The following is a 26,327-nucleotide window of genomic DNA, read 5'->3' as shown; positions in this document are numbered from 1 at the left end:
GTGTGTGAACTTCAATCAGTGCTTTTAGAATATTTATATAATACTGAGTATTTGTTTGTTTTTTGTTTTGGTCCATATAACTTGCTATTGAAAGAACTGGACGGGTGGTAACAGTTTCACACATACTCATTTCTTTAAAGTGTTCGTTGAAGATGTAGACGGTTGGTGAGAAGAAGTACTGATGTTCTTGAGCCCAGATAAAACCTGTGGCCAGATCTGAGTTCTTAACAGCTTTTCATGGCTCTATTAAGTGAACTTTACTGACAATGTCAAACCACCTCCATCTTAGCTTGGAGGTCAAGTACCTTTGTGCCAAGGTATCTCTAGGTAGTCCCACTGAACAGAAAGGTACAAACGGTGGTGAAACAACTCCCAAGGCAAAGAAACAGCATTAGAAATTTATTCAGAATATAAGAACATTTGTAAAATAAGTATTATAAATGCCTCTGTATAAATAAATGCAGTTTTTACAATTCTATATCAAATGAACAAAAAATAGCTATTTTACAGCTGCTAGGAAACTAAAAGGTAGCAACACATTTAAGGCTAATTCATTAAGGTGAAAAGTTTCTAATGTTAAAATGCATGGTGCAGTATTAAAGGAGGAGAAAATTCTAATAAAACCAGTAGAACATGACATGAATGCAAACTTAGTCACATGTGCTTTGCAATAGCTAACAGTACATTCAAGCTGGTGAAGATTTATACATCATAGAATTAGAAAAAAAGTAACTTATTTCTGAGCACTGTGAAATACAAATGTTCATGCACTCTGGTGACTTAGGAAAATAAAAATTATTCATTCGTGAATGGACTTAGGTTGGCAAGAATCACTTCTTTTTCTTGCTTTACAAATTTATTATTTCTGCAACAAGAGTCAAGATGAGTTAAGTTGCTGTAACTCATGGTGCACTGCACACTCATGTATTTCTGGTGTGCTGGTACTTCAGAGTTGTGTAAAAGGAGTTTGAGGGTTTTTTGGCATTTCTTCTGAGAGTTGGTGCCATTTTAATGGGGTACACTGGAGCTGCAGGTGATCATCACTATTGAACAGTTTTCACAGTAACATTAAACCCGTGACACTTCCCTGTTGATCCTTTCCAGTATGCCAACAAATGGTGCAATTGCTGCTTGCTGAGACAAATAAATCAGCTGGTGATCTGGTAAACTATGGCTAGTACTCAGGCTGGATGGTACCAGTGCTGCTGCTTATCTACAACCCTTATGGGAAGAAAATGGGAGTGGTTTACATTTACTGATGATTTATAATTTGTTCTAAAGCACTTCTCAAGCACAGTTGGCATGGAATATTCGTGCTAAATGTAGTGAAATAATCAGCAAATTGTCAGGCCTGGAAAAAGCACTGAGGCTGCTTTTACGCCTCTGTTTAAGAGTATCTGAATTTTTTAATGGAAGAAACTTTTCTGTGTGAGGATTCTGAGGCACTGGCTCAGGTAGCCCAGAGGAGTCGTGGCTGTCCCATCCCTGGAATGTTCAAGGCCAGATTGGATGGGCTCGGAGCAACCTGGTCCAGTGGAAGATGTCCCTGCCCACAGAAAGGGATTGTAACAAGATGATTTTTAGGGTCCTTTCCAACCCAAACCATTCTGTAATTCCATTATTCTAACTAGGGGGAAAAATAAGCCTAAGAGGCAGCCCAGTGCAGAATGGTTTCTGTCCTCTGCAGTGAAAAATATTTCACATGGACATTCTGAGATGACCTCAAGTCACATGGGTGTTTCAGATGCTGGAAAACGAAAGCGTAACTGCGTTTTTGCCACAGCACATGGCAGATACTTTCCTTTGTGTTTCTTCAGAACAAGTGTGCTCAGCTACCACTGAAGCTGATGGTAAACCTCCACCTTCCTGAGGTGAGAAAATTGGGCCGAAAAGGGGGGAACACCATAGAGAGCTGCTAAGCAGAACCATAAAGACGGAAGAAATCACTGTGCCTCCTCCCTCAAGAGACTCATTTGCAAAAATTTCTAGTCACATTATAAATTAAGAAGTGCAATTATTCTGAGAAAGAGGACTGATCAAAACCAGAACATCACTACCTAAAAATTTTGAAATCAGCATTGTTTTAATTTGCTGTTGCAATCAATCACATGTGATGCTGGCTTTGTGGATAATGTGCTAGACTCCAGAGAAACAGGAATGACTACTCTAAGGACAGAAGACAACAGCAGCTACAGTAGTAAGAGGAAACCAACTGCTACAGTTCCAGACGTAACCAAGACTTAACAATAATGCCATATTCTGGACACAAATTCCCACAACGATGTTGTCTGACTGACCTAGCCCAACAGTAGGCAAAAAAAGTTCTCTAGAAGTATTTCCTTAGTACTAGTAATGGGAGGGATGAGAGACGTTATCATAATTCTAAATACACTAGTAAAAAACTTGAGGTGCAACTCAACATGTAAAGCAAAAACTATTAAACATTTGAAATCAGATTCACTGGAAATCAGCCTGGAAAATGCAAAGCAGAGGCATAATACAGCAGCAGGCTAAAACAGTGAAGGGACTACAGCTTGGGTTTTTAAAACACACACGAAGGTGTTTTACGTACTCTGTCAAGAAAAAGCAAATTCTGAATATAACAGGTGCTATGGCAGACTCCTGTATTTTGACCCCTACAGAAATCAACCTGATCCCCATGATTTGCTTAATATTCATTAACCTAATAAGCCAAAATTTGCACTTCAGTCAGTTTGATAATACAGTAATACGTGATTTAAACAAGAAAACGTTAGCAGTAACAAAAACTAACCTAAGAAGCTGTAAGACTTCACCATTCACATTCTGTTTGTGGCTGGATATCCATACACCTACACATTTATAGTTTTGTGCCTATGTATTCAATATTAAACAGGTACATTACTAAAGTACCTTTTTTTTGGTCAAAAAATTCATAAAAAGAAGATATTCTACGTCTTGATCACAGTAAGCTGTAATAAGCACAACCAAAAGTGACAAAAATGGCCCAGCTTCTTAAAGAAAACCTTGGATATAGTGTATATAGCAAGAAAAAACATATTTTTTTACAAAGTAGTTGCAAACACTATGCAATATAAATACCAGGAAGTCTTACCCACCCTTGGCACAGACCATCTGTGTGGCATGGTGAAACCCACAGGCTTTGGCCCTCTTATGCACTCTAAGAATTACACTATCATAATTCTCAGAGATGCAACTATGCTTTCTTGTTTTATTCCCAAAGCATTTTTTTTCTACCTGACCTGCACTGTGAGCAGCAGAACTGCAAGCAGGGTGCAAAGAAAAAGCCAGCCAGGCTGCCATCCCCACTCTGCAGCTGCCTGTTTGGTGGTGAAACCACAAGAACGAGTCTTGATGGTACAGTGTGGACTTCTGTGCAGAGAGAGCTCAGGGACTGGTAAAACTCTCACATGATCTCCAAACTACGCAAATGAAAACCTCTTAACATGAATTATTCTGCTGTGTGACACTGTCACCCATGGGCCATTGATAAAATGGAAAGGAAGCTGTATGAATACAGACATAACAACACAGACAATGTACACAATTATAGCATGATAATTCAGGCACTGCCATTTTACATTACGTAAGAGTCCTTAAGGTTAACACTTTTATTATCCCCATGACACCCCTCTGGGATCCCAGAGAAGGTGTTTTTAAGTTTTGTCAGCAGTGACAATCAGAGCTTTTAACATTTGAAGCTACCTAAAGTCAACCTCCAAAAGAAAGAAAGTTGTAATGGCACTAAGCATCCTTTAAAGAGATGCATTTAAAGTGAAGTTTCATTGGTGTGTGGTCTGGAGTTCTCTTCTTCCAATAAAGCTATTCTTTGTTTGAGCATTCTTACTTGGGTTTCATGTCTCTCCACCATGGCCATCATTTGTGATTCCAGTTTTTTCAGCTTATTTTGATGCTTTTTCTTTGCTTTTTCATAAGCTGCTACCAAGTTGCTGTTAAAAACACAAGGCATACAAGGTAATTCAAACAGGCTTGTTCAGATCAAGTGCTACTAAAAATCTACCCCAAAGCTCCACTTTCAGGAAACTTCAAAAGACTGGGTACTGATCCCCTTCCCCAAATTTACCAGTGCTTTAAAATGGATTAGATCTAAACCTTTTTGATCCAAACCCAGATCAATGCTAATGTCGGTGTCTTTCCTGGGGGAAGCACACACCTTTACCAGTAAACTGGTAAAGAAAACTAAACATGGTTCAAAAAGAGGCAGATGGAGGTTGTTGATGACCTCTCATACCACTGTTTGTGAATGAAGATACCACAACATCAAATGTGATTTATGAAAACATTGCATGGCCAGAATCTGCTTAGAAAGTCAAGGACTGATTTTGTATTTTCATTTTAAAAGTAAGATTTACATTGAGAGGATGGCATCTTGTGCTAATTTGCTAGCAGCTGAGTATCTTCTGTGCCTCCACCTTGGCTGGGTTGGAAAGCTTGAGATGAGTGCTGCTTCTCACCACAAAGGCTTTAAAATACAATTTAAAGAAAACCACATTGTGAGTGAGAGGCTGCTTGCAGGAAGGGCAGCTGCAGTCCACCATATTCCTAGGCCATCCAAAGAAAAGAAAAAAGCCCTGAGTGAGCAACAGAACTTAAGTGTGATTATCCAAGACAGTTCATTAATGAAGAGATTGGAGCCAAAGAAAAGAGAGCAGTTAAAATAACAGAGAGAGCAGTTAAAAATAAAGTAACAAATTCATAAATTTTTGTTTGCTTTTTTAATTGTGCAATCACTAGTAGTGACTCAATTGAGATTAACCTATTTTTCTGCTTTCTGTTCTTAACTATGTAGTTGTCAGTGGCCTACATGGGAGGTTTATACCTTCCCCTTCTCTTCCTATAACCCTGGAGTGTCAACATGTGAATGGAATGTGAGGATCCTGAAATGTCTCATTAAGGTAAGTGGAGTGTTACAGTGCTTTGCAAGAATAAATAGTGCATCTATCTGCTGGTACTTTACCTGTTTGCCCTTTTAAGGTCATTAACAAATTCTGCAGACTGCTGATGTCTGATTTCACTGCTCTTCGTGAGTCTCTCCAAAGCACTCACTAACTCCTGCACTCTTGCTTTCAGCTTCTTCTCCCTAGATCAGGAGAAAAGGAGGTAGAAAACTATTTTCAAAACAGAAATAGCACTTCAGCTTGGAAGTGTATCAAGGATTACATGAAATGTGACAAAATGGAAATAAAATAACTTAAAATATTTTCACGTTACAAGTATCTGTGTGAGGGAAAGAAGAAGCAAACAAGACAGAAATTCTGGACAAAAGCAAGCATTACAGCCTGGGGATTGAGCTGAGTTTAAAAAGCATTTCCCAGGTAAGGGAGGCAGGTTCTTCTTCCTGGGGAGCTTCGTGCTGCAGAGCTGATGCCTGCTCACATGTGTGTGTAGCCCACTACACACACATGGGACTCTTCCAGGGGCTTTTCTCTGTGACCCAAACTCTGCACAGATAACCCAGAGAAAAAAATGTAAGATTTGGAACAGGGAGAAAGAAAAGAAAAAAAAAAAGTATTTTAATAATGACGTGGAACTGGGCTCTACTGGGACACAGATATTGCAGCATCAAATCTTACACATGGGAACTTTGTTTACATGGAGTCCGTGCTTTGCTGCCTAAAACCACTCTGCAGTGATCCACCTCTCCCTCCTGCTTTGTTGCAATGCTGCTACATGAATACGCTCCTTTTCACCTCAGTAACGAGACAACTGCCAGCTTCCGTATAAGCCCAATGTGAATGAATACCCTGAAGTTTGTGAAAGCTTCTCCAGCTCTGCAGAGACCACATGGATCTTCCTGGAATCCCAGCTCAGCAGCCTGCAGTTCCCAGGAAGGCCTGGATATGGCACTCTTTTATCACCAGAGAGAAGGACAGCGCCCAGCTCCAGCAGCAACAGAAGGGCTTTCACAAAGTCAGCCGGAGAAATATTCCAAGTTAGTAATGTATCCCAACAGACTCAGACTCTAGCCAAATAGGAAACAGTGGGTAATACTTCAAATCTATACGTGACTCAAATTTACACTGGCACCAGTAAAATACATGTGTTTCTTTTGGCTTTTCATGAGGTCTTGAAGTCAGCGTAACAGCAGTAGATAATACCTACTCAGCCTTAAGCTCATGGAAACCAACTGGTGGTTTGACTGCATATGCTGAAATGTCCCAAAAATCTGAATAAAACAACACATAGGGATCTACTTTTACACCTGTTCCTAATTTTAAAACTGCCTAAGTACCTTCAAGAGACATTTCATAGAACAATGAAGCCACTCACAGCAGCAACTGTAAAGGCAGAGCAAACACCTTGGTTTACTCTGGGTAATGAGGATGCACTGGGTTAATGACTATTACACACTAAAACATGTAAGGTTTTCCCCGAGGTGCTGCATCTTCTGTTTGAGTAGCAGATGAGAGACCTCAGAGCTGTACCTCACAGGCTGGTAAGAACCCTGCCTCACAATGGTAACTGCCCCTGCTTCCCTCAGCTTCCATCACTGATCACCTCAGTTTGGCCAGAAAGAATTGTCCACACTTGTTTATCTTCAAAACTGATTGTGTAGTTAGGCAATGAACAGGAGCTATACTGAATCCTGAGATGTTCTAAAGGGATTTCCAGCAACACAACACTTTCCCGACTGCAGGGTATGAAAAATTAGCCACTACAGGGCTTAATATGGCAGAATATTTTCAATATTGCATATGAACCATGTCTCTACAATGAGAACACATCTAAGTTGCAAAACAGTGATGCCTTAACTTTTAGCTTTCATATTTTTCATATTCTCTGCTGCCTAGGTATGTAGCTCTGAGCTTCATATTAGGTGTTTGTGTGTTAGTTTTCTTCACAGGGTAGTTAGACAAAATAATTCTTTTCCAGCTTGAGACCAAGGACAACTGTTACAAGCTTCAGGCTCAAAAAGCATTAACAACAGGGAACTGAGGAGAGCAAGCAAGGAGGATGGGACTTCATGACCTGAAGCTGTAATGGACAATTAACCCCAATATGTAGATGAGCCAGAACTTAAAAATGTGTAAAACCTCATGGCTGGGATCCATCTGGGATCCATCCTGGGTGTAGCCCTGGCCAGGCTCTTGTACTGCCCAAGGTGTATCCTTTAAAGGCCTTCCAATAAATACCTACTTTATTCTTTTAGCTGTCTAGTCTCTGTTCCAGGTCAGCCTCTCTAGGCATCACCAGGGATGGAACTGCCCTTGATGTGACAGACATATGGAACATCCTACTGATGTAGGCACAGCCTGCTGCTGCCAAACAGTCTTCCAGAGTGCAAGGTCCAAAATCCCATGTAAGCAGACACACAAGTGCTATTGTACTCCTGGGGTGTAATTTCGACCTCTGTGTATCCCAAGAAAGCACTTATCTATGTATTTTCTTGGGAAGAGGGAAGGAGAAGTGAGTGTTTTTCAGAGAACACAAGTTCTTTGAGTCCCCGACTCACACTCTGTTGGACTGCAGAAGTCAGCAGAACTTCTTATCCCAACAGCTCCTCCTCCAAGTGGCTACTGCAAGCTAGAGCTGCAGAAAACACAGCCACAACACTTCGTGTGCACAGAGTAAATGAGCAAGTATTCCCAGAAGAGGGAACGAGCCTATGATCTGAGGGATGACTCAATTCCAGCACCAGGGCTTTCTGCTGCTGAGAAGCCAGCTGGGGAAATCCCTGACTGCTCCCTTTCCAGGGAAGAGCTCAGAATGAGTGTATTGAAGGCCTACAGCCTACAACATCCACTAAAAACATTATTTTCAGTGAAATGCCTAATATGTTGATAATAAAGGCTTTTGTTTGGTATTCTCACAATCAAAACACTCAGTGGGCAGTTGCACAGTGGTTTTCAAGGGCTTTTTGTTTCAGGATGACTGAATAGGAAGGAGCTAACTGGTGTTCTCTGGTTTCAATGCTACCACTTTGGAGAGTGGGGAATTCTGCCAGGGCCATAACAGAAACTGTTTCTGTCAATTTGGCCTCCACATACTGACACCATGTTTGGCACACAGTCACGTAAGCAAGGTCATGAGCACCTTATATTTTCCCTCCTTTTCCAGACACGTTCAAGCTTCATGTGCTAAAAGTCTTCCCAGATTTTCCTGCTCTTGCTGATTTCATTGAAAATTTCCCAGTGCTGCAAACAGGAAGCTGCTCTTCTCTGGCATGCAGAAAGTTGACTTTTCTGCCCCTGGCTTGGAGTGCACCCAGCTAATTCCCCTTCTTCTGAAAGCACCAGCTACCACCTCTCTCTCCTGGGGTCAAAAGCACCACAGCTCTTGCCAAATCTGAAGCAAAAGAGGAACAATGAGCTCTCTCCTAATGAAATGTTGAGAAACTTTCTCACAGGCAGGCTGAGGACTCTTGCCATCCCTAGGGCACATCTTACCTATCTGAAGAGATCTGCTGTGGGCAGATCCCTTCAAATCCTGGCTCCCCCGAGGAGTGGGATGACCAGGTTCAGCCCAGCACCTGCTCCTGAGCTCTGCAGGCACAAAGCCCAGCCAGTCCAGGGGGACAGAGGATTTCTGGCAGAGCTATCCACGCTGGCAGGGCAACCCGAGGCCACGGGGAAGGGAAGGAGCTGGGGAAAGGGAGGGAGGGAAGGCACGTCCTGCACGGTCCATAGCTATCTGCAAGGCCCCTGCTTTGAAGGGAAAGCACACACCTCCCATCCCACACTCCACTCCTACTCCTTCCCTGATATCCTGCTGTAGAGAGCCCAGCACCATCCCTCACTCCCCTCTCCAACTTTTCCAGTTGAACAGGGTGACACATGATTGCTTTTCCTAGGCATCTGACTCCTCTCCTCTCAGGAGATAACAGCTGGACGTTTAAAAGGAATGCAGATAAATTCTCTTTTCATCAGCAGTCTAAACTGACATCTTATGTGAGGCTGGCATGCAGAATCCCCAAGCTAATTTGAATGCATGCTCTTGCCTCATCTGGCTTGGCCTGCTGAGGGAAACGACCAGAATATAATAAATGTTTTGAAGAGGCAACAAAACAATTCTACACAAATGCCAAAAAAGCCACCCTCTTCAAATGCCAGGTCTTCCTGGTTGACCTACTGAAGCACTACCTGTGCTTGCTGGCTACCTTTGCACAGTAGGCCTTTCCCGATTGCAGAGGTGTGTGCTTTAAAAACCTTTTGCTGGTGTAAAACACTGTACTGCTTTTTTTGCTGATTGCCCAGATGCTCAGAAGAGATTTCAAAAACCAGACAGTACCATAGGCATGTGTTAAACCACCTGCAGTGGGGAGACAGGCCAGGTGTGGTCCTGGAAACAATATCCTGGCAGCAAAAGGGAGAACAGCCCTGGAGGGAGGCAGCAGCATGCCTGCCACACTACTGCTCAAACCTCCCACCCAGCTTTGCCAGCTCAGCCTGGAAGCTCTCCAGACCTGGTGCTATTTGGAGCTCCCTGAGATAGTGCACAGCAGCTCAGCAGTTCAGATAACCACATGGTGGTAAGAACTAGTTACTCCACGTCAAAAATGGAGAAAAAGACAAATCATGGTTGTCTGTGAGGCACATGGTAAAAATAGTTACTCAAGGTGCTTCTAAGGAATCTGTCCCTGATATCACCATGAATCACTTCTCTTCTTGTGAGAAGGTTTCTCTCGGTGAGACTCTCCAGAGGGATTTCCAGAGAAAAGGCCATACCTTCTGAACCCCGCCTTGGCAGCCAAGGGGAAACCACAGCAGGATACTGCACAGTAACAAAAAAGAGATGTCTCTGAAATCTGTGATGACTGCAAGCCATACCAGTGTCTGGCTTTCAAATGCCTCAGAGTTGCTTATCTCCTCATTTAATTGATGTGATAATTGGAGAAGAGAAATAAGCAAACACTGACAGAAAGCAGCTGAGGCTGCATCAGTAGGTCCAGAACACAAACCCCTGCCTCTCTTCCCCTACTTTTACCCACTGCATGTTCGCTTTTTCCCTTAGTCAAAGAAAAAGGGGCTTTTATGAATCAGTAAAAGTCTAAAGAGTAATTTTAAATCTGAATGGTTACAGCATGATGTGTTTTAGGCATTTCTATTTCTATTTCTGAGACGACAGCCTTACTGATGCTCAGTGCAGGCCTGAATTTCAATTATGAAATTTATTGACTCCTGCTCTCATGAAACTAAGGTCGGCCCTTGAAAATATGCAAGGTTAAAATGCCATCACATTAAGTTTATGGAAATCTAAAATTAAAAAAGGTGGCTTGATTTCTCTCTCACTAATATTGTGTCAGGAAATAGACACTGCCCAGCTTTCTACTGAAATGTTTTCTCTCTGAAGTTTGGCACAAAACATAGCTGTGGTCCTCAGACAGGAATAAGGACATAAGAGTGGAACAAATATTGCTCTGTCTCAATAGACAGAATAGGCAATAGGATGCATTTTTTTATGTCCTGCTAGAAATACCTGCAGCTTCCACTCCAGAGACGTGGGACCACAGATCTACGAAAGTGCAAAACGTACTTTTTGTTAACAGAAGAAGAGGTTTTTTGTCAGTCCTACTGATTACTACTCATTTCCTCTCTCCACGCCAACTTCAAAATTAGTTGCATCACTCACTACATTATCTCTTAGTTTAGAAGTTATCAGCTTCTAAACTTCTTTATATTACCTTATCAGGTAAAGCTTCTTTGTTGTGTTGCCAGATGGAAAGTAACTCTTTTATGAGGGAGATACTGAAACATGTCTAGACCGACATGATTCATGTAACACTGCAAAGCCATCAAGGATCATAATTTTGTGCCAAATGATGATGCAGCTGAAATCTGAACAGTCAGCCTAGTTACAAAGTGCTTTGCCGCCCTGGTCCTTGCCTAGTACTGCTAGATCCTCCAAGCATTTTAATGATATACAAAAGATTCTCTAAATATATGAATTTATGTACAACCCTACGTAGACAGAAAAGCTATCACCAGCTGGAAATACAAGCAGGGACCACAGGAGGACCTCAACGATCAAAGCATTTGTAGCAAAGCCTAGGGAGAGGAAGAAGTTTCAGTCTTGCCAGCCTGGCCATTTTTCACAGAATGGAGGAACTCAGTAAAATAAAAGATCAGGTGTATAATCATTATCTTCAGCCTTCTAAAGCAGGATGGAATTCTTGCTGCCTCCCCCCTGCCACCTGTAATGCGTTTACCTGCATAAATGCATAACCTGGTATGAGTTGTAACTACTGAGTTACAAACTCATGCAAGTCATGTACAGTGCTTCCTGCCCTGCCCCAGCAAAGAAGAACAAACCAGCAAGGAAGAAAACGCATTTAAGGTCTTCCCTCAGAGACTGCATCATGTGTCTGATTTTGGGGTATTCAACCAGATCTTGTCTTATAAAACTGGCCTCTGGCATAATCATCAAGGTGTGAGCACCAGGCCACAAGGCTGCTGAGAACACATTTCTGCCCTCACAAGAATAAGGTATTTCCTGCCAAGAAGCTTGGTTATGGATGTGTCAGACTCAAGAAAGAAGAGGCTTTGTGTCCATTAAAGCACTTCATCATTCCATAAGGAGAAGAGAGAGGGGAAAACAAAACTATTAAAGGCTCTGGCAGAAAGTGTTTACACTTGGCTGGAACAGGATGTGTCTGAATTAATGAGCTTAGCCTACAATACCAGAAATTAGTTAACCTAGATATAACTTTAACAGCACAGGACTTAAAGATAATTCACATTTCTCCCAGTTAGCATAGCGACCATGTAAAAGACAAGTGAATTCTGTAAAAAGCTGGTAACAGGGTTTTAATGCTGAACACTTCTACAGGAAATCCTAGGCTGTTCTAGAACAAATATGTTAGGACACTGCTTCTGCCTTGAATTTCTGCTGATGGGCACTACCAAAAAAAGCTTCCCAATACGCTGCAGGATTCCAGATTTAGAAAAATATCCACATGTGCAGAGAGAAGCCAGCCTGATTCTTTGGATGAGATTGTTCTGCTGCATGGCTTTTGCAGACTATGAGTAAATAAATGCTTCCAAACTACACCAAAACCCAAACCGTAACTATGTCCTGCTGTTTTATTTGGTTTTCACTCTGTTTCAATTAACTGAGAAGAACCTGGCAATTTAACAGCAACAGAAGGACAGAATGAGAAAATAGCAGAGGGGGGAACAGCCAGAGTTTTAGTATCTGTAATGACAGGATGAGGAGGGGACAGGAAGCAGACTGCTGATTGATATCACACGCTCTGACAAACAGACTCAGAATCGAATGGATTTCTGCCCCTATCCTTGCAGCTGTGTCTACTGGCTGGAGAAACAATAGGGAGGACCAATTGCGGGACATAGGCACCAACTGTAACCAGCCCCGAAACACTCCTGAACATTGGCATTTAAATACTGTCTCTGGACCACAGAGTGTGATATGCACTTGTTTCACATGTCCCACCACCCCTCAGTAAACACAGCTACTGGGACAAATCCTTCTAATTTTGTATTCTGGTCCTAGCTCTTGGGCGGGTGAGGAGAATGCACTCGCAGAAGAGAAAGGACTTTGATCAGTTTTAGAATTCTTTTGTGGATTTGTGATGGTCTAAATATCACTGTGGTATTTATCCAGAAGAGAAGTTAGAGACTCCCGGTATTTTTTAGGCTAAACAGGTTGCACTAAGCCTTCTCCATGTGCTAGACAGATCTTCAACTGACTTGCAGAGGCAAGACTTTAGGGCAAGGAGGGCTAAGCTTTCAGCCTGATCTGGCTGCCACATTGATTAAGGAGAAAAATACCCTGTCCACATAACTTGCAGGAACTGTGCTTGAGCCCACTGGCAGCAGCAATCACATTTAGTGCAGTCGTATTTCCATTACACAGAGAGCCTTCACAATTTATGTACAGTTTAATCTGATTATTTTTTTTCTCCATTTCTGCCTGACAAACTGTACTTGCGAGGCCCTTGGCTGGAAATCCATGCTAATCAACTTAGGCCTAGTAGATAAAGCAAAGTTGTTTTCTCTGTGTTGTCAGCAAACCACATGCTGACAACAAAAAACATTTCATGACTACACTCAAAATCTCTACTAACTAAGGTCATTGGCATCTTCTTGAAATCCAGGAGCAAATAACAAGAGCAAGAAGAAGCAGGAGTTTGAGTGAAGGGAGAAAATGCTGGTGGAGCAGCTCACACCAGGGCTGCAGTGTTGGGGATACAGGGAAGACCAACAGCTCTTTGCAATGCTTATGTAAATTACTTGATAATGGGTTTTACCCACCCACACACAAATCACAGTTTTGATTATTTTACCCATTGAATTTTGTTTCCTGCCTCGTGCAAACTAAGTACTCAACAACTGCCAGACTACTAGGTAAATGGTATGAGATGTATTGATTCTGCAGTGGCAATGATCTCACATTTTTACATAATGTCTTTCAAGTTTAAGTGTCCCTAGGTACACAACACGTTACACCTATGAAAAAAAAGCACCTCAGGAATGAAACACCACAGCCGCCTGAAAAGACATTCCACCACCAGAGAAGGTGCAAACACCAGTAAAGCAAAACACTCTTCCCAGCCAGAATTCTTAGCAGCATTTTGGACAGGTTCTAAATATAAGAACCAGATTAGATACCAGACAGCTTGGAAAAGGCAGAACAAGGTGGAACAAAAACTGAAACCATTATCAAAACTATGAATTTCTTTGTCATGACTATACCACATAGCTGGTGCAGGAAAAAATGCTGCATAAACAAATATCTAGCTAATGTATAACTGTACTGAAAGCTTAGGCTTAAAATCTGGCTGTTGATAAAAGCCATTTGTCAAGACATCAATTTTCTCTCCCATTGGAAAGCTAATGCCTCACAGAATGTCATTTGTAATTGAACTGTGGCTCCACTTATATACTCAGGAAGCAAATGGAGCATCTGAGTCATCAAAATGCCTGCAATTCCCACTCCCATAACTCCTATCCAAGCTCTAACCTGTGGCCAACCTTCTTAACCAAAGACCACACTTGAAAGCCTGTCTTCACTAAAGGTTTTCTTTAAGCACAACAAGAAATGTGTAATGTCACTGTTTTATGTCTCATATTCTTGCCTGAATGTGGTCATTGCTGCCATTTTGAGTGTTTCTTTTATTTCTAAAATTCCACTGAATTTTAGAGAACCTTGAGAATGGAGTTGAGCACCACGTGAAAGCAGCTAAAGAACAACAGCAGGAGAGAGGGGCAATTAGAAGGACTTTGATTGTTTTTCTTCTCACGGGAGAAATCTGTGATCAGTCTTCAAATCACTTCAGGGTTGGAGTGAAGGCTCAGAAATAAACCTTTCCCTGGACCTACAGGACAAGTCCTGCCTCTGGTGAGGGAAGCTGTGCTTACCTCCTGAGTGCATTTGTCAGCTCAGCAGTCAGTTCACTTTCATTGTATGGTCTCAGCTCAGCGAGTGTTAGCGGTGTTGCAGTCCCATCACTGCATTCCTGAGGAAGGAGGAAAAGCCACCTGATTAGAAATTATTGACCATCTTAATGGGAAAATTCTGAAAGCCTCTTAGTTCGCAGCTACTTTTAAAATGAAGGTGACATAAACAACATCATGCTACAGTAACACGGCAGTATCAGCATACCAAGGAATGGACTAAATAGATCAACAGTCACAAGTGTTTCTAAATGTTTTTTAAACTGCCACAGCTCACTGACTTGCAGAATTCTGCTACTGTGTGCAAAACTGCCACTGCCTTCCTTATATTTCTTTTGACACCACATGAAACAAAGAAGCACTGGGATCAAGACATTGAGATGAAGCATTGCCAGGAACAAGCAAGTAAGACATATCACTTGGTTTTTGTTTTTGAACACACTATTGACATTTTCTGGGGACACAGCACTGAAAAAGACAAAACAAATTTTTCCAAAGTATCTATTTCTTAACCCAAATTATTACTGCAAATACAGAAATCTGTTTATTTTGCATTAAGGGGAGAAGAGTCTTCATTCTCAAATTATTACAATCTGACTTGAAGAAAGAGATTGTCATTACAATGCTCTAAATGCTGCATAGAAATGAGTGCTAATGTTTGCACATTTTGTGTTTATGGGAGAATGGTATTTTGCTTAGACTCCCTTCTAGTGTTACCAGTGAGTGGCAACACGCAAAACACATGCTCGACTTGTATATCTGGCAAGACTGGCCTTGTGGTACTCCTCAAAACACCCTTATTTTAGCCCATGCTTAACACCAATCCTGCCAAGTCCTCAGGTTACACCATGGAAGGAGCCACCTAACAACTGGGGAAGAGAGAAAAAAGATCTGCATACAGACAAAAGAGGAGAATGATTAACATGTTAAAGACTGCAAAAGGGCTGGGAGGAGTTTAATTAACGATGTTTACAACTTTGGAAACGCTTGACTCCTGACCTTGCCCAGCTTGTCTTTGCTTCCACTGCTGGTTGAGCTGAGAGACCTTATTCTCTGCTCTTTTTGTTCTTCCACTTCAGACTTCAAGTGCTCAATATGGACGAGGTAGGCCTGCTCCTGGGCCTCTCGAGTGCTCAGCTTTAATTCCAAAGCCTTCTTCTCCTTCTCCAGTAGGTAAAGCTGTGCCTTGAGCTCTGCCATCTCTTCCTGTTGAAGAAACATTGTATTACCACATATTACTTTATGGGACTAGGCACCTAAAGGAAGATGAGGTTAAACAAGATTTTCCTCTGCTCTTACAACCTAAGTATTCTTTTCACTGAGAAAACTATCAGCATTCAGATGACTTTTTATAATCACACTGCGTATTTGTCAAAAGACCTGTATATCTTCAGTCTGAATATGATGAACTGTGCCACCCCTTTATCATCTTTGGGAATAAGCTCAGAAGCAAAATTAGAATTAGACTATCAGGGATCTGAGAGAATTGCTACAGCTGCTGCAATTTCTCTGGTTCTACTTTGTCCTTCAGAGACCATTGTCTTAAAAGCAGAAGTGTATGACATTGTGAAACATCTCCCTGAAAGCAAGATTTCAGTTTCTTATTGATATGAAATTATTAGCCTCATGACAGTGGAAGGGGTTTGAGAGACCAGGACAGCACACACAGGTTACATATTCCTGCCTTGTAATACCAGCCTCTGTGGTAGAATCAGTTATGTCAAAAAGAGCTACCGAGTATGGCACCATCAGATGTCCATCCGTAATTTCCCACCTCTCAGTGGCCAGAATCCCAAGTATACACAACTTGAGTTTGACAGAAAAATGCACTCACTTATATTCGTCCCTAAATACAGTCCACAGAAGATAGACACTGGTACTTGATAGAAAGAAGCTCAGTTCTGAGAGCTCCTTATGTGCAATTCTTCTGCTGCTCTGATGTTTAACATCTATCTGACAGTGCTGGGCAGAAGTTTCAGAGCAGGGCATGAGCACGATGACCCTTCTTTCAGTACATGCTCCAAGACTCTCGTGAAAAGCAAATGATGGGTTAGTCCTGAACCAGAAGGCTCTTTGTGATTAACAACACTTCAGAAATCTTTCTTGTACAAAATGCCTAGCTATTTTATATACCCAGAAAAACCCAATATCCACAAAACCGTTAAAGAGATAGTAGTAATACATAATTCACATTATGTGCTTAAAATCACCACTAAACAAATAAAAGACTGCCAAAACAAAACAAAAAACAAAACAAAAAAAAACCACACAAGAAAACTAACAAACAAACAAGCAAACCCCAAAACCCAAAAAAACCCCAACCTAGAATCTTGTTTTCACTGTTTAGCTTGCCTTGCCTGAGATCACTTAATGAGTGAATACTAACTTGATGCAAACATTTTCTGTATTACATTTCTGTTCTGGACTTGTTCACTGTGTAACCACCTCTGAAAGACAGAAGTTTCTTGTTGTGTGGCCAGCCTAGGAACAAGTCACTATTTATTAAAAAAACCCCTCTAATCACAAAAATAACAGAAGTATTTAGCCTTACTGTTCAAAAATAATGCTGTTTATATTATAGCCATTATTAACAAAGGTTATACAGAAATAAACCTCTACACATATTTAGATGAACTTTTTATGTTGAAGGGAATCATTATTCCCACCAAAAATCTGCTGTCTGGATTAAGTCTAAGCAGTGCACACAGGTGTATCACAGTTATAATCATCACAGGTAATCATTGTCTTATTCAGAATCACCAACCATGCAAAAATAAAATCTGTATCTTGAAAACCCTGAGGGGCTTGGAAAGGTTTGTAGGAGCTTTAAGGTCACTGATTTATTCATCAGCTTGTTTGTGAACTGAAGGTTAGAACCACCAGTTTCATTCAATGTGGTTTACACAAATTTAGTTGTTAGGCAAACTTACCATTAATTGCCTTTGTCAACAGTAAAAAATGTAAATAATACTGATAAATAATGATGGGGAAATTCTGTTAAAGGAGTTGAACTGGATGGTCTGATATACTCAAGTATATGAATTTAACTTTTTAAGCCTCTACTTTTAAAGCCATTAATCTACTTAGCCTTCTTAGTGAAGGTTGAGAAGTGATTTGAACAGAGTATTTTGACACTTACATGAATAAAAGATACTTTTGGCTGTCTGTGTGGGATGGTCATGACAAGATCTTTATTGCCTAGAAGATGAAGCTAGGCAAAAATTCAGCCCAGAAATAAGAGACATTTATTTCCTAAAAGAAAAAGGTGAATTTATCCACTACAACAGTCAATCTGTGTAACAGTTTTTTCTCATCATGCAAAGATATTAATTTGTTTTTTTCAAAATTTTAACTTATTTTAATATATCCAAGTTCAAAATAAATTTGAAGATCAATATTCAACTCCTTTGTTTATGAAGACAATAAGCTTAGATCATCATATATGCATTCAGCAGTTCGTATCCTGTCCCAGAAGACGTATCATGCACCTCCCATATGTTACTTTTCTCATGTCAAAACAATGTAACTGGCAAGGGAAAAGTTAAGAAGCTTGTGTCAGCCAATGTCTTACAGGGGCTCACAGAGAAGGAAAAGGAGGGAATGGGAAGGCTGAACATGGTTAAAAATTCAAACTGCAGTTGAGGATTCTGGTATGAACCCATGCAATGTGTGAGGCAGAGTGGCAGCAGCATTTTGGGAAAATTCAAGTAGTTCAGGTTTACTCAGAGTCAATATGCAGCAATTTTTTCCATTAAAATATGTTTTCTAAAGACTGCATCTAAATTTAATTGAAACTATAGTGTCACCTTTATATATTTACTGTTTCCCTTTTCTTCCAGCTTCTGGTTGCTGTGAAGCATTTTTGCAGTTCAACACACCTGAATCTTCAGAGTGTGTGCACAAGTGGCATTCACTAAATGAAGCCCTGAACGAGGAGGTAGCAAGTGTCCCTCTTCTAGGGGACTGCAGAAGACTTAGACAATCCATGCAAATTTACAAGCTGCAGGTATTAAATCCAGCAGTTATTTTGGGACTCATTAATTGAATATTGAGGGATATTTTGTACTTGAAGCCATACTGTAATACTGATTTTGGGCAAAAACTTTAATGAAAATTAAAAACTGATTCAAAATAATCAGAAACACCATCGAATTCTCGAAATCAAAATTTGTATTTGACTTGGTCATGTAGGACCCTTAACATTGCAAAAAGTTTTTAAAGTCACAAAAAGTCATGACTCCAGGAGAACTACAGTAAACAAGGTGGGATGTACCAGCCTTCAGAATTAAAACAAATATCAGAGCAGATAAATGTCACTCTCTAGTTAACTGTATTTCACTATACAAATCTGTAAGAGCATGAATGGCTGTAGCAAAGGTGGACAATGGAACTCTTAACATTTTCCATCCAGAGCACATCATGATTAACATTATCAACACCTGTACACAAAAGAGGAAAAATTATCGGTGTAGAAAGCTGAGACTTCTTATCTAAGATTAAGTCCTTTTGAAATGCAGAAAGGCTGTAAACCAAGAGTTATTTACACCCACCAGAAGTAATCTCCGTGCTAACTGGGGCATGACAACAACTGACCTCAAAGCAAGACCACTGAATGATGACAAATCACTGACGAAAATGTATTTGGAAACATGGTTAATTATTGCTTGAAGCAAAGAATTGAATTTTACAGGCGTACTTGGCAGACAACTGTCACAGCACAGCAGGTCTCTAGCTGGGCAAATAATTTGGCCATAAATAAGAAACCCAGTTCAGCTAGCCTGGTCTCATCAACAGGCCCCCAGGTGAACAATGATAGGATACATTCAAGCCTAAACAGAGATTTCAATGACGTTCCATCCTAAGCTGCAGACACCTCCCTGGTCAGAGAGCTGGGCAGTCCAAACTCCCAACTGATCAGCTGCCATGAGCCGAGGAATTCCAGCTTCTATTTAAGAAGGGTCTGGAACAATAAAACATGCGGTTTTATCTCATGATCTTTGAAGTTCCTTTGTTTGTCTTCGAGCAACGACCTCACACAACTGCATCTTACGCCCTGGATCAGTAAAAAAAAATAATAAACAGGGCAGCAGAGAAACAACCCTCAAATGTCTTTCTAATTAATAATGAAGAACTACCATTGTAAAGGTATTTCAAACTGAGGAGATGATCGGTTTTTACTGGAAATCAGAAATGGAAGGTGCCAAAAGATGCGGCAGAGATTACAACACAGAACAAAGTTTTGGGAATACAGTAAGAGACTGTAAGACCCAGCAATGCAGGAAATCATTGAGTAGCTTGGTCCAGCTTTATCACCCTTGCTAAGAATATAGGAGAGAGAGAACAAATTAAAAATGCTAAACAATGAAGTCTTCTGTAATCCATCTGCTTCAAGTTAAATAAAATTGTGTAAGGAAATCCAAATTCCCCATTTGTCTCAAAAAGAAGCAGATGCATGTGCTGTTCTGTGTAAGATACATGTTTCAAATAATTGATACAAAAAATATACTCAGGCAAAATGAGTCCTGACCTTAGGTTCAACTCTATTCTAGCTTGACAAACAGATGAGGAAGCGTAATGCAGACCTCAGCAACAACCATGGAAGCTGATAGGTAACACACTTGACAAATCTGAGTTTTCACAATGTCTATTTCACAAGTGTAAGGTTTTCCCACAGTAGTGAATTCCAGCAAAGTACAAGAAATTACAATGAATAACAGCACTGTCAGTTTCTCTGAACTACAAAGGACTGCTGGTAACTTCAGACACCTATGCAAGATGTGTGTCTACTCTGTATGCACTACACACAGCCCAATCAATAAGAAAATATTCTTCTAGAGGCAATTCCTGCAGTGAAAACCCAGTGTGCCAGGTCCAGCCAAATGGATGCTGTGTGCCATAAACAAGTTAGATGATTGTTGTGTGACCAAAAGGATTATCAGCACTCAAAAGTGTACCAGAAATTATGATATGCAACTGCTGGTGCTCCTGACAGTCAGGGAAGGCAAGGGCACTACTCACAAGGGATACAGCTCTGCAGTTTGCCCTTACCTTTACATTAAATTAATATTAGGAAAATAAATTAAAAGAAGTTAAAATTTAAAAACAGAGGTAAGAATGGCATACAAGAGATTTCAGGGAAGATCTGGATGCAAAAAAGGAGAAAGTGTGCTATCTGAAATACACATGTAATTATCTACCATCATCTTACAGTACATCTTGCATGCTTTAGTTGTGGAGAATATACTGCTGTTGGCCACAATGTATGTATTCAAACAAGTAACATAATTTTACATCTCCCAACCACTAACAAGCAATCTTTTCTGAACTGTGAATAATGACTGCATTATTGCAAAACAGTATCTGTTGTCATGGAAAAGCAGCACCACTAAGAACAAAATTATCACTAGGCTACCACTTAGCCAGAAGCAGCACATCTGAAGAAAGATCTATAACTTTATAAGCTTATGAAACGATTAGGATTTGCTGTCCCACTCAATACCATCACTTAACATGTCTGCAATTAGTTGGCTAAATCAGCACTTGCTAAAATACAGAAATTAAACCTACCTAAAGTGAACTAAAACCAGACGAATTCGGAATGCAGACATACACTTGTATTGCCTTTGGTATGTTCCTATGTTTTAGTTCACCTCTCAAAAGCAATACAGAACACAGACTTAAAATTATGTAAGCTGTACACCTGGCTGGTAAAGATCAGCTTTCCTAGATCACATCTTTACAGCTGAACATATAAACCAGGGTTTTCTCCAAAACCCTCTGTTAATGCAAGTCATTACATACCCTACTCTTTTGCTCAGACTCTGCACTGAGCTACAGAGTGCAACACAGTGCCTAGAACAGCTCAGGAGTTGTGACCAACTGCCAGAGAGTGTTAGGGATGACATCTGACAGATCATTCCTCCTCCCACACCAGTATTAAAAGCAGCTGAATTTGTTCTGATTCAATTCACAAATATTCATGATGCACATTTGTAAGCTCCTAAGTAATGAACTGTCTCTTGGGAAGTGCTGAATCATGGTTTTTGGTCGTCCTTGAGCAATTCAGCTGCCATATCTCTCAGCGAGAGAGCATCTGGTTTGTCGAGAAGAGCATTCCAAGTTTAGAGACACAGATTAGATTCTCCTAATTCAGAACACACATAGCTCATCACTGTTAATGCACTGTCTTCTGTCACTTTCTGACTACTGGATTTTCAGTCCAGATTATATGTTACAAGAAAGTTACCCTATATTATCCAGTGACCACGATCAAAGCCTCCCATATGTATGACTGAGGAAGTTTTGTGACACAGGGGCATTGCCAACAGAGTAGCTCCCCTCCTGGTTATGAATAAAATACCTTCATTGCCATGAGTTCCTGCATCAAGACTGCATTTTCCAGGTCCAGCCTCTGGCTGTCTCCACGTGGCTTAACATCATAACTAAGGGGATCAATGTGGATGCTTTCCAGCTCCAGCATTGTCAGTTTCACTGCTGCCCTGTCGTTTTTCAGCTGCTGGATGTAATCCTTCAGCCGTTGCTCATCCTCCTTTGTAAACTCTGTGTCACAACTGCTTGCGGTTGAGCTGGTAGTACTGGAAAGAGAAACAATGGTATTAGAAAAAAATACATTTGAAACAAAATCTTGATTTTTACATCATACTCCCAATACTTCATCAACGCATCTGAGTCTTAAAAGTTCATAGAAAGGACACAGATGTAGCATGGACTGGACATTGCAATGCGAGCTGTGACAAATTTAGAACAGAAATTAATTCTCTAAGCTGCACGAGAAAATTAAATCATGTGACAACTTCTCTGCAAAGCCAGATATTTAGTGATGTCTAACTGAATTACTTTATCTGAAGTGGTATTCTTCAGAAAAAAGAGGTTTTTTTTCTTCAAAAAGGGGAAAAAAAGGGTACTTTAGACTTTTTAGCAATAACATAGCACAGCAAGCTGCTCAGACACGAGTCTTTATCTTCAAGAAGAAGCATCTGCTAAGAAAAAAGAATGAACCCAGACTTGATCTATCTCTGCTGATGACAATACAGGTATTACCTCAGATATTTTTTAATGGATACTTCTAGGAATCAACCTGATCAAAATTCCACTGGCAGATGCCAGGAAAACTTTCACTTTATGTGAAGGTGTACTCCTCAGCATTCCTTCTGGGATAGAGTGATTTAAAACTAACCAATAGAGTAGCAGGACTTCTAATAAAAAGTAATTGTAGAAGACTTGGTGTATCCTCTGAACAAACGAAGGCCCATTACTCTGCCCTACGAGTGTTTACACAGAAATGGCAGAAAGGGGTAACAAATAATTAGAGCAATGGTGGCTGAACCTGCCTACCCACCTCCATGCATGCCAGTGCTGCAGGGGGCCCAGAATGACACAGCTACAGCATTCCAGGACTGAATATAGTTGCAATAACACTAAAAGGAAAATAAAATGCCATGTTGTTTCTGTAGACTCACTCAAAGCTGCCTGCTGTCTCCTGAGGTCCTGTAATCAGCTGCCGGGTGAGGGGTAAGTCATCCATTAACTGTGCCTGTCTGGAATGCTAGATGATCTCAGTTATCAGCAGGGGAATAAATCACTTTCTGTATCAAATTGCACTGCTGTTCAACATTTTTGTACTAAGAAAAAAAATCCCACCCGCTAGATGCTGTGAGAGCCAGGATGATGTCCAAAAATATTATGCACGCACAAAGGGGAAGTCTATCAAGATAGGCTTGATTTTTCTCCTTCCTTTGGTTCTACTTCAGCTAAAGCTACATTGATTTTAAAGTGCTTCAAATAATTGCCCTTCTTCCCACAAATTCCAAGCACAGACTTTGAGAAGATACAGAACTGGCAGGTCTACGAAGATTTCTTAAAATCATGAAATATCGGTTCTTTACTACAGTTCTATGTTAATTTCACATTATTCCCTCCTTTCCAAGGGTTAAGAGGTGCCTGCCGTAGTCGATACAACTGTAAATTTGTCTTTGCTTTTGTTTTCATCCATTTCCTTCTGCAGTGGAGCTTAAGAGCACTCAGTACCTATATACCTAGAAACCCTCTCAGGCTGAAACAAATTTTTATTCTCATACTGTTTATTGATTAGAAAATCGTGAAACACTAAATCCTACTTCACTGAGCCTAAAGGCATCTTGCTGAATTAGACATTTATATAAAAATAATGAGGATAAACAATGTGAAAATTAATTCTGTACTGAAGTCATGTTGTAAGTTTCTTCCTCAGCACCCAAAGACTGCATTTGTAGAACTTTTCTGGATTAAATGTAAAACAGCTGTTGTTGGAGGAAGGATAGTTTTAAAAAATCTTCAAATCTTGGGGCACAGAGACCTCATCTCAGTTTTTGCTTGAAAAGGAAAGAAAACCCAGCCCTCCTGCTGCAAATGAAACCTGAACAAAAAATGCTAAAAGTTTATTGTTCTGTTGAGCTGGACATCATACTCCATGCATATTCACAGATTTTGGCCCTTGAAGATGCACAGCTATGCACATATATGTTAGGGGAGTGCAGTCCAAACTGAGGAAGGCAGTCTGGGCTGCTGCCAATGATACTCAGGCTGTTTTACTTCAGTCTTGGCTGCCTGCCTGTCTGCAGCTGAGTTGGCTCCTCTGGTGAATTGCTATCAAGCTGCTTCTTCTTCTTCTAGTTTGCTTTTTTTTTTTTTTTAAAGAAGTTAGAGGGAGCTCAGCAAGGAACTTGTGTCTCAGCCAGCACAGAAGAGGACAAGAACCTTCACCCTACCCCTGCATTTAGAAGCACAACCCCACCCAGCAGACTGGAAGCAGCTGGGGTAGAAGGGATAGAAACAGCACTGCAGTGTTTCTGATCTCCCCAGCAACTCTGCCAGGGTGCACTGCCCCAAGAACCTCACCAAACAGCTCTCACAGCCACAGTGCTGGTTCACTACTGCTCTCTTCAAGGCATGACAGCTGGTGAGCACTTCATCCTGAATTTCTGATATTGCCCTCCCTTCTGAACAGCAATCAGGACAAAGGAAAACATTTACAGTATAATGCATCCATCCAAAAACCACAGGAAACTGTTGCAAAAGATGTGCAGTTTCTCATTTCTCAAGTGTTTAGGTAAGGAGAGAGAAAGGATCACAGTTTCATCACAGCTGGAGGGAATACAACATCAATCTGCCCATTCTCACGGATGCTGTATCAGAAGAAGAAAAGAGAACTATTCTTCACACTAGCTTCATTCCTCAAGTCTTTTATGATGATGTCATGCCTGGGTGACGTCAAAATAATTTTCACATACAATTTGTGGAAAATATATGGACTGGTACAGCATAATGTCAGTCTTATTTGCTGGCATGAGTGTGTGTATATAAAATGCGGTGGATGGACATAAAAGAGGCTTTCAGCACTACTTCTCTGTGAGTAGTCTCAGCACACTACAAACATTTATCCATAAAACCCTACATGACCATCATTTTATCTGTTAAAATTCAAGTCAATAAATTAATATATTTGCAATTAAGCAATGGTCTGGATAATACAGTTGGTAGAACTGAGATTAGCGCTGTCAGAACTGAATCCACAAACTTGCTTGAATAACTGCACACAACCTCATGCTTTAAAGAATGCAGCTAATCCATAATAAACATAGGCCAAACACCTTCTTTCTAGCTGAACATTCTGTTTTGAGATCTGTACAGCACAATGCCAGAAGGTAGTAACTTCCAGAGAAACTGAAAAATACCCCAACCAGGCAAAGGCCAAACAACAGCTAAAATCACAGCCTTTGGTAAACTGCCCTGCTTCCTTCTGAGACTGCTTCAGTCCAGCAACAAAGTGCTACACAGATAACACTGAGATATCTATTTGGACATTTCCAAACAACTTACTTACATGCCTCAGCCAAGATAATCTTGTCTGTCACCAACTTATCTGAAACCTGAGATGATTCTGACGAGAGATATATTCCTACTGTTGACTGAGTTCAGATATTTTGTGACACTGCATAATACTGAAAAAAATTGCCTTTGCATATAAGGGACCAGATCTGTCCTCCCATGAACCCAGATATAAGGTTGGGCTTACTAGCACAGCAGGGAATAAAATGCACTATTTCAGTCAGTGTTACAACCGGGCTTCTTCCCTTTTGTTTCCTTCCAAAGGCGCAATCAGTCAAAATTTGTTGGCAGAGTACATTCTATATTTAGCTTCCGTCCATTTAAAATAATCATGACTTCCACCTATATTGCAAACCAATTCCTATTTTCAAAGACGGAATTGGGAACATATTTGTGGTGCTGCTGCCAGTCGAATGAATTTGGATGCTCTTTCATTGCCTTTCATTTATTTTCATTTCAGTTGCTCCCCTTGATAGTCTTCAGCCACTCATCACTAATGGCTCACCAAGCACTTACTCTCAGTAACATGTTCAGTGATTTGACATTCAGAATCTCATCTGAAACGTCAAAGCCCAAGATGGGTCAACAATTCCACTGTAAATCCACATTCTACAGAATTTCAAACAACAGAGAGAATTAGTCCTTTGTCACAAGTCTCAGCAAAGGATAGTTTTCATCATCCTACTACCACTTCATTAATTTAGTTTCAAAAGGAAAAGGTAGCAATACTTATCTAAAAACATGTAACACTGAAACATCGAAGTCAACAAAAATAAGTTTTCAAGATTCAAAGTATGTTTCAACTGAATACTGTAAAAATATTTCCATAGTGGTCCCCAAGGTGTGGGTGGTTTACATAGCACTCAGCCAGAGAGGAAATGACCTTAAATTGTGCCAGAGGGGGTGCAGATTAGATATTAGAAAAAAAATTTTCAATAACAAGAGTGGTCAGGCATTGGAGCAAGTTGCCCAGAGAGTCAGTGGAGCCACCAACCCTGATGGCATTTGGGGATAAGGTTTTGGGATGGTTATGGTGGTGTTGGGGTGATGGCTGGACTGGATGAC

The 26,327-nt window shown here is 40.7% G+C and overlaps 1 protein-coding gene across 2 annotated transcripts in view; it reads right to left on the bottom strand.

The window, feature by feature from the left end:
* Positions 1-376: 376 nt before the first annotated feature.
* MCC (MCC regulator of Wnt signaling pathway) overlaps positions 377-26,327 on the bottom strand; it is a 188,684-nt gene continuing 162,733 nt past the window's right edge. For both annotated transcript variants that reach the window (XM_014892038.2, XM_088157037.1), the window contains 5 exons: positions 21,736-21,970; positions 15,375-15,581; positions 14,340-14,437; positions 4,979-5,101; positions 377-3,950 (listed from right to left, as the gene is read on the bottom strand). In XM_014892038.2, coding sequence (XP_014747524.2) covers positions 3,770-3,950; positions 4,979-5,101; positions 14,340-14,437; positions 15,375-15,581; positions 21,736-21,970 — 844 coding nt within the window. In that variant the 3' untranslated portion in view covers positions 377-3,769. The remainder of the gene's footprint in view (positions 3,951-4,978; positions 5,102-14,339; positions 14,438-15,374; positions 15,582-21,735; positions 21,971-26,327) is intronic.

This window comes from Sturnus vulgaris, chromosome Z (assembly GCF_052056855.1).
Source record: "Sturnus vulgaris isolate bStuVul1 chromosome Z, bStuVul1.hap1, whole genome shotgun sequence".
In the NCBI taxonomy this organism is placed as follows: domain Eukaryota; kingdom Metazoa; phylum Chordata; class Aves; order Passeriformes; family Sturnidae; genus Sturnus; species Sturnus vulgaris.
The sequence above is the reverse complement of the archived record's forward strand: the minus strand, read 5'-3'. Positions and strand labels throughout refer to the sequence as shown.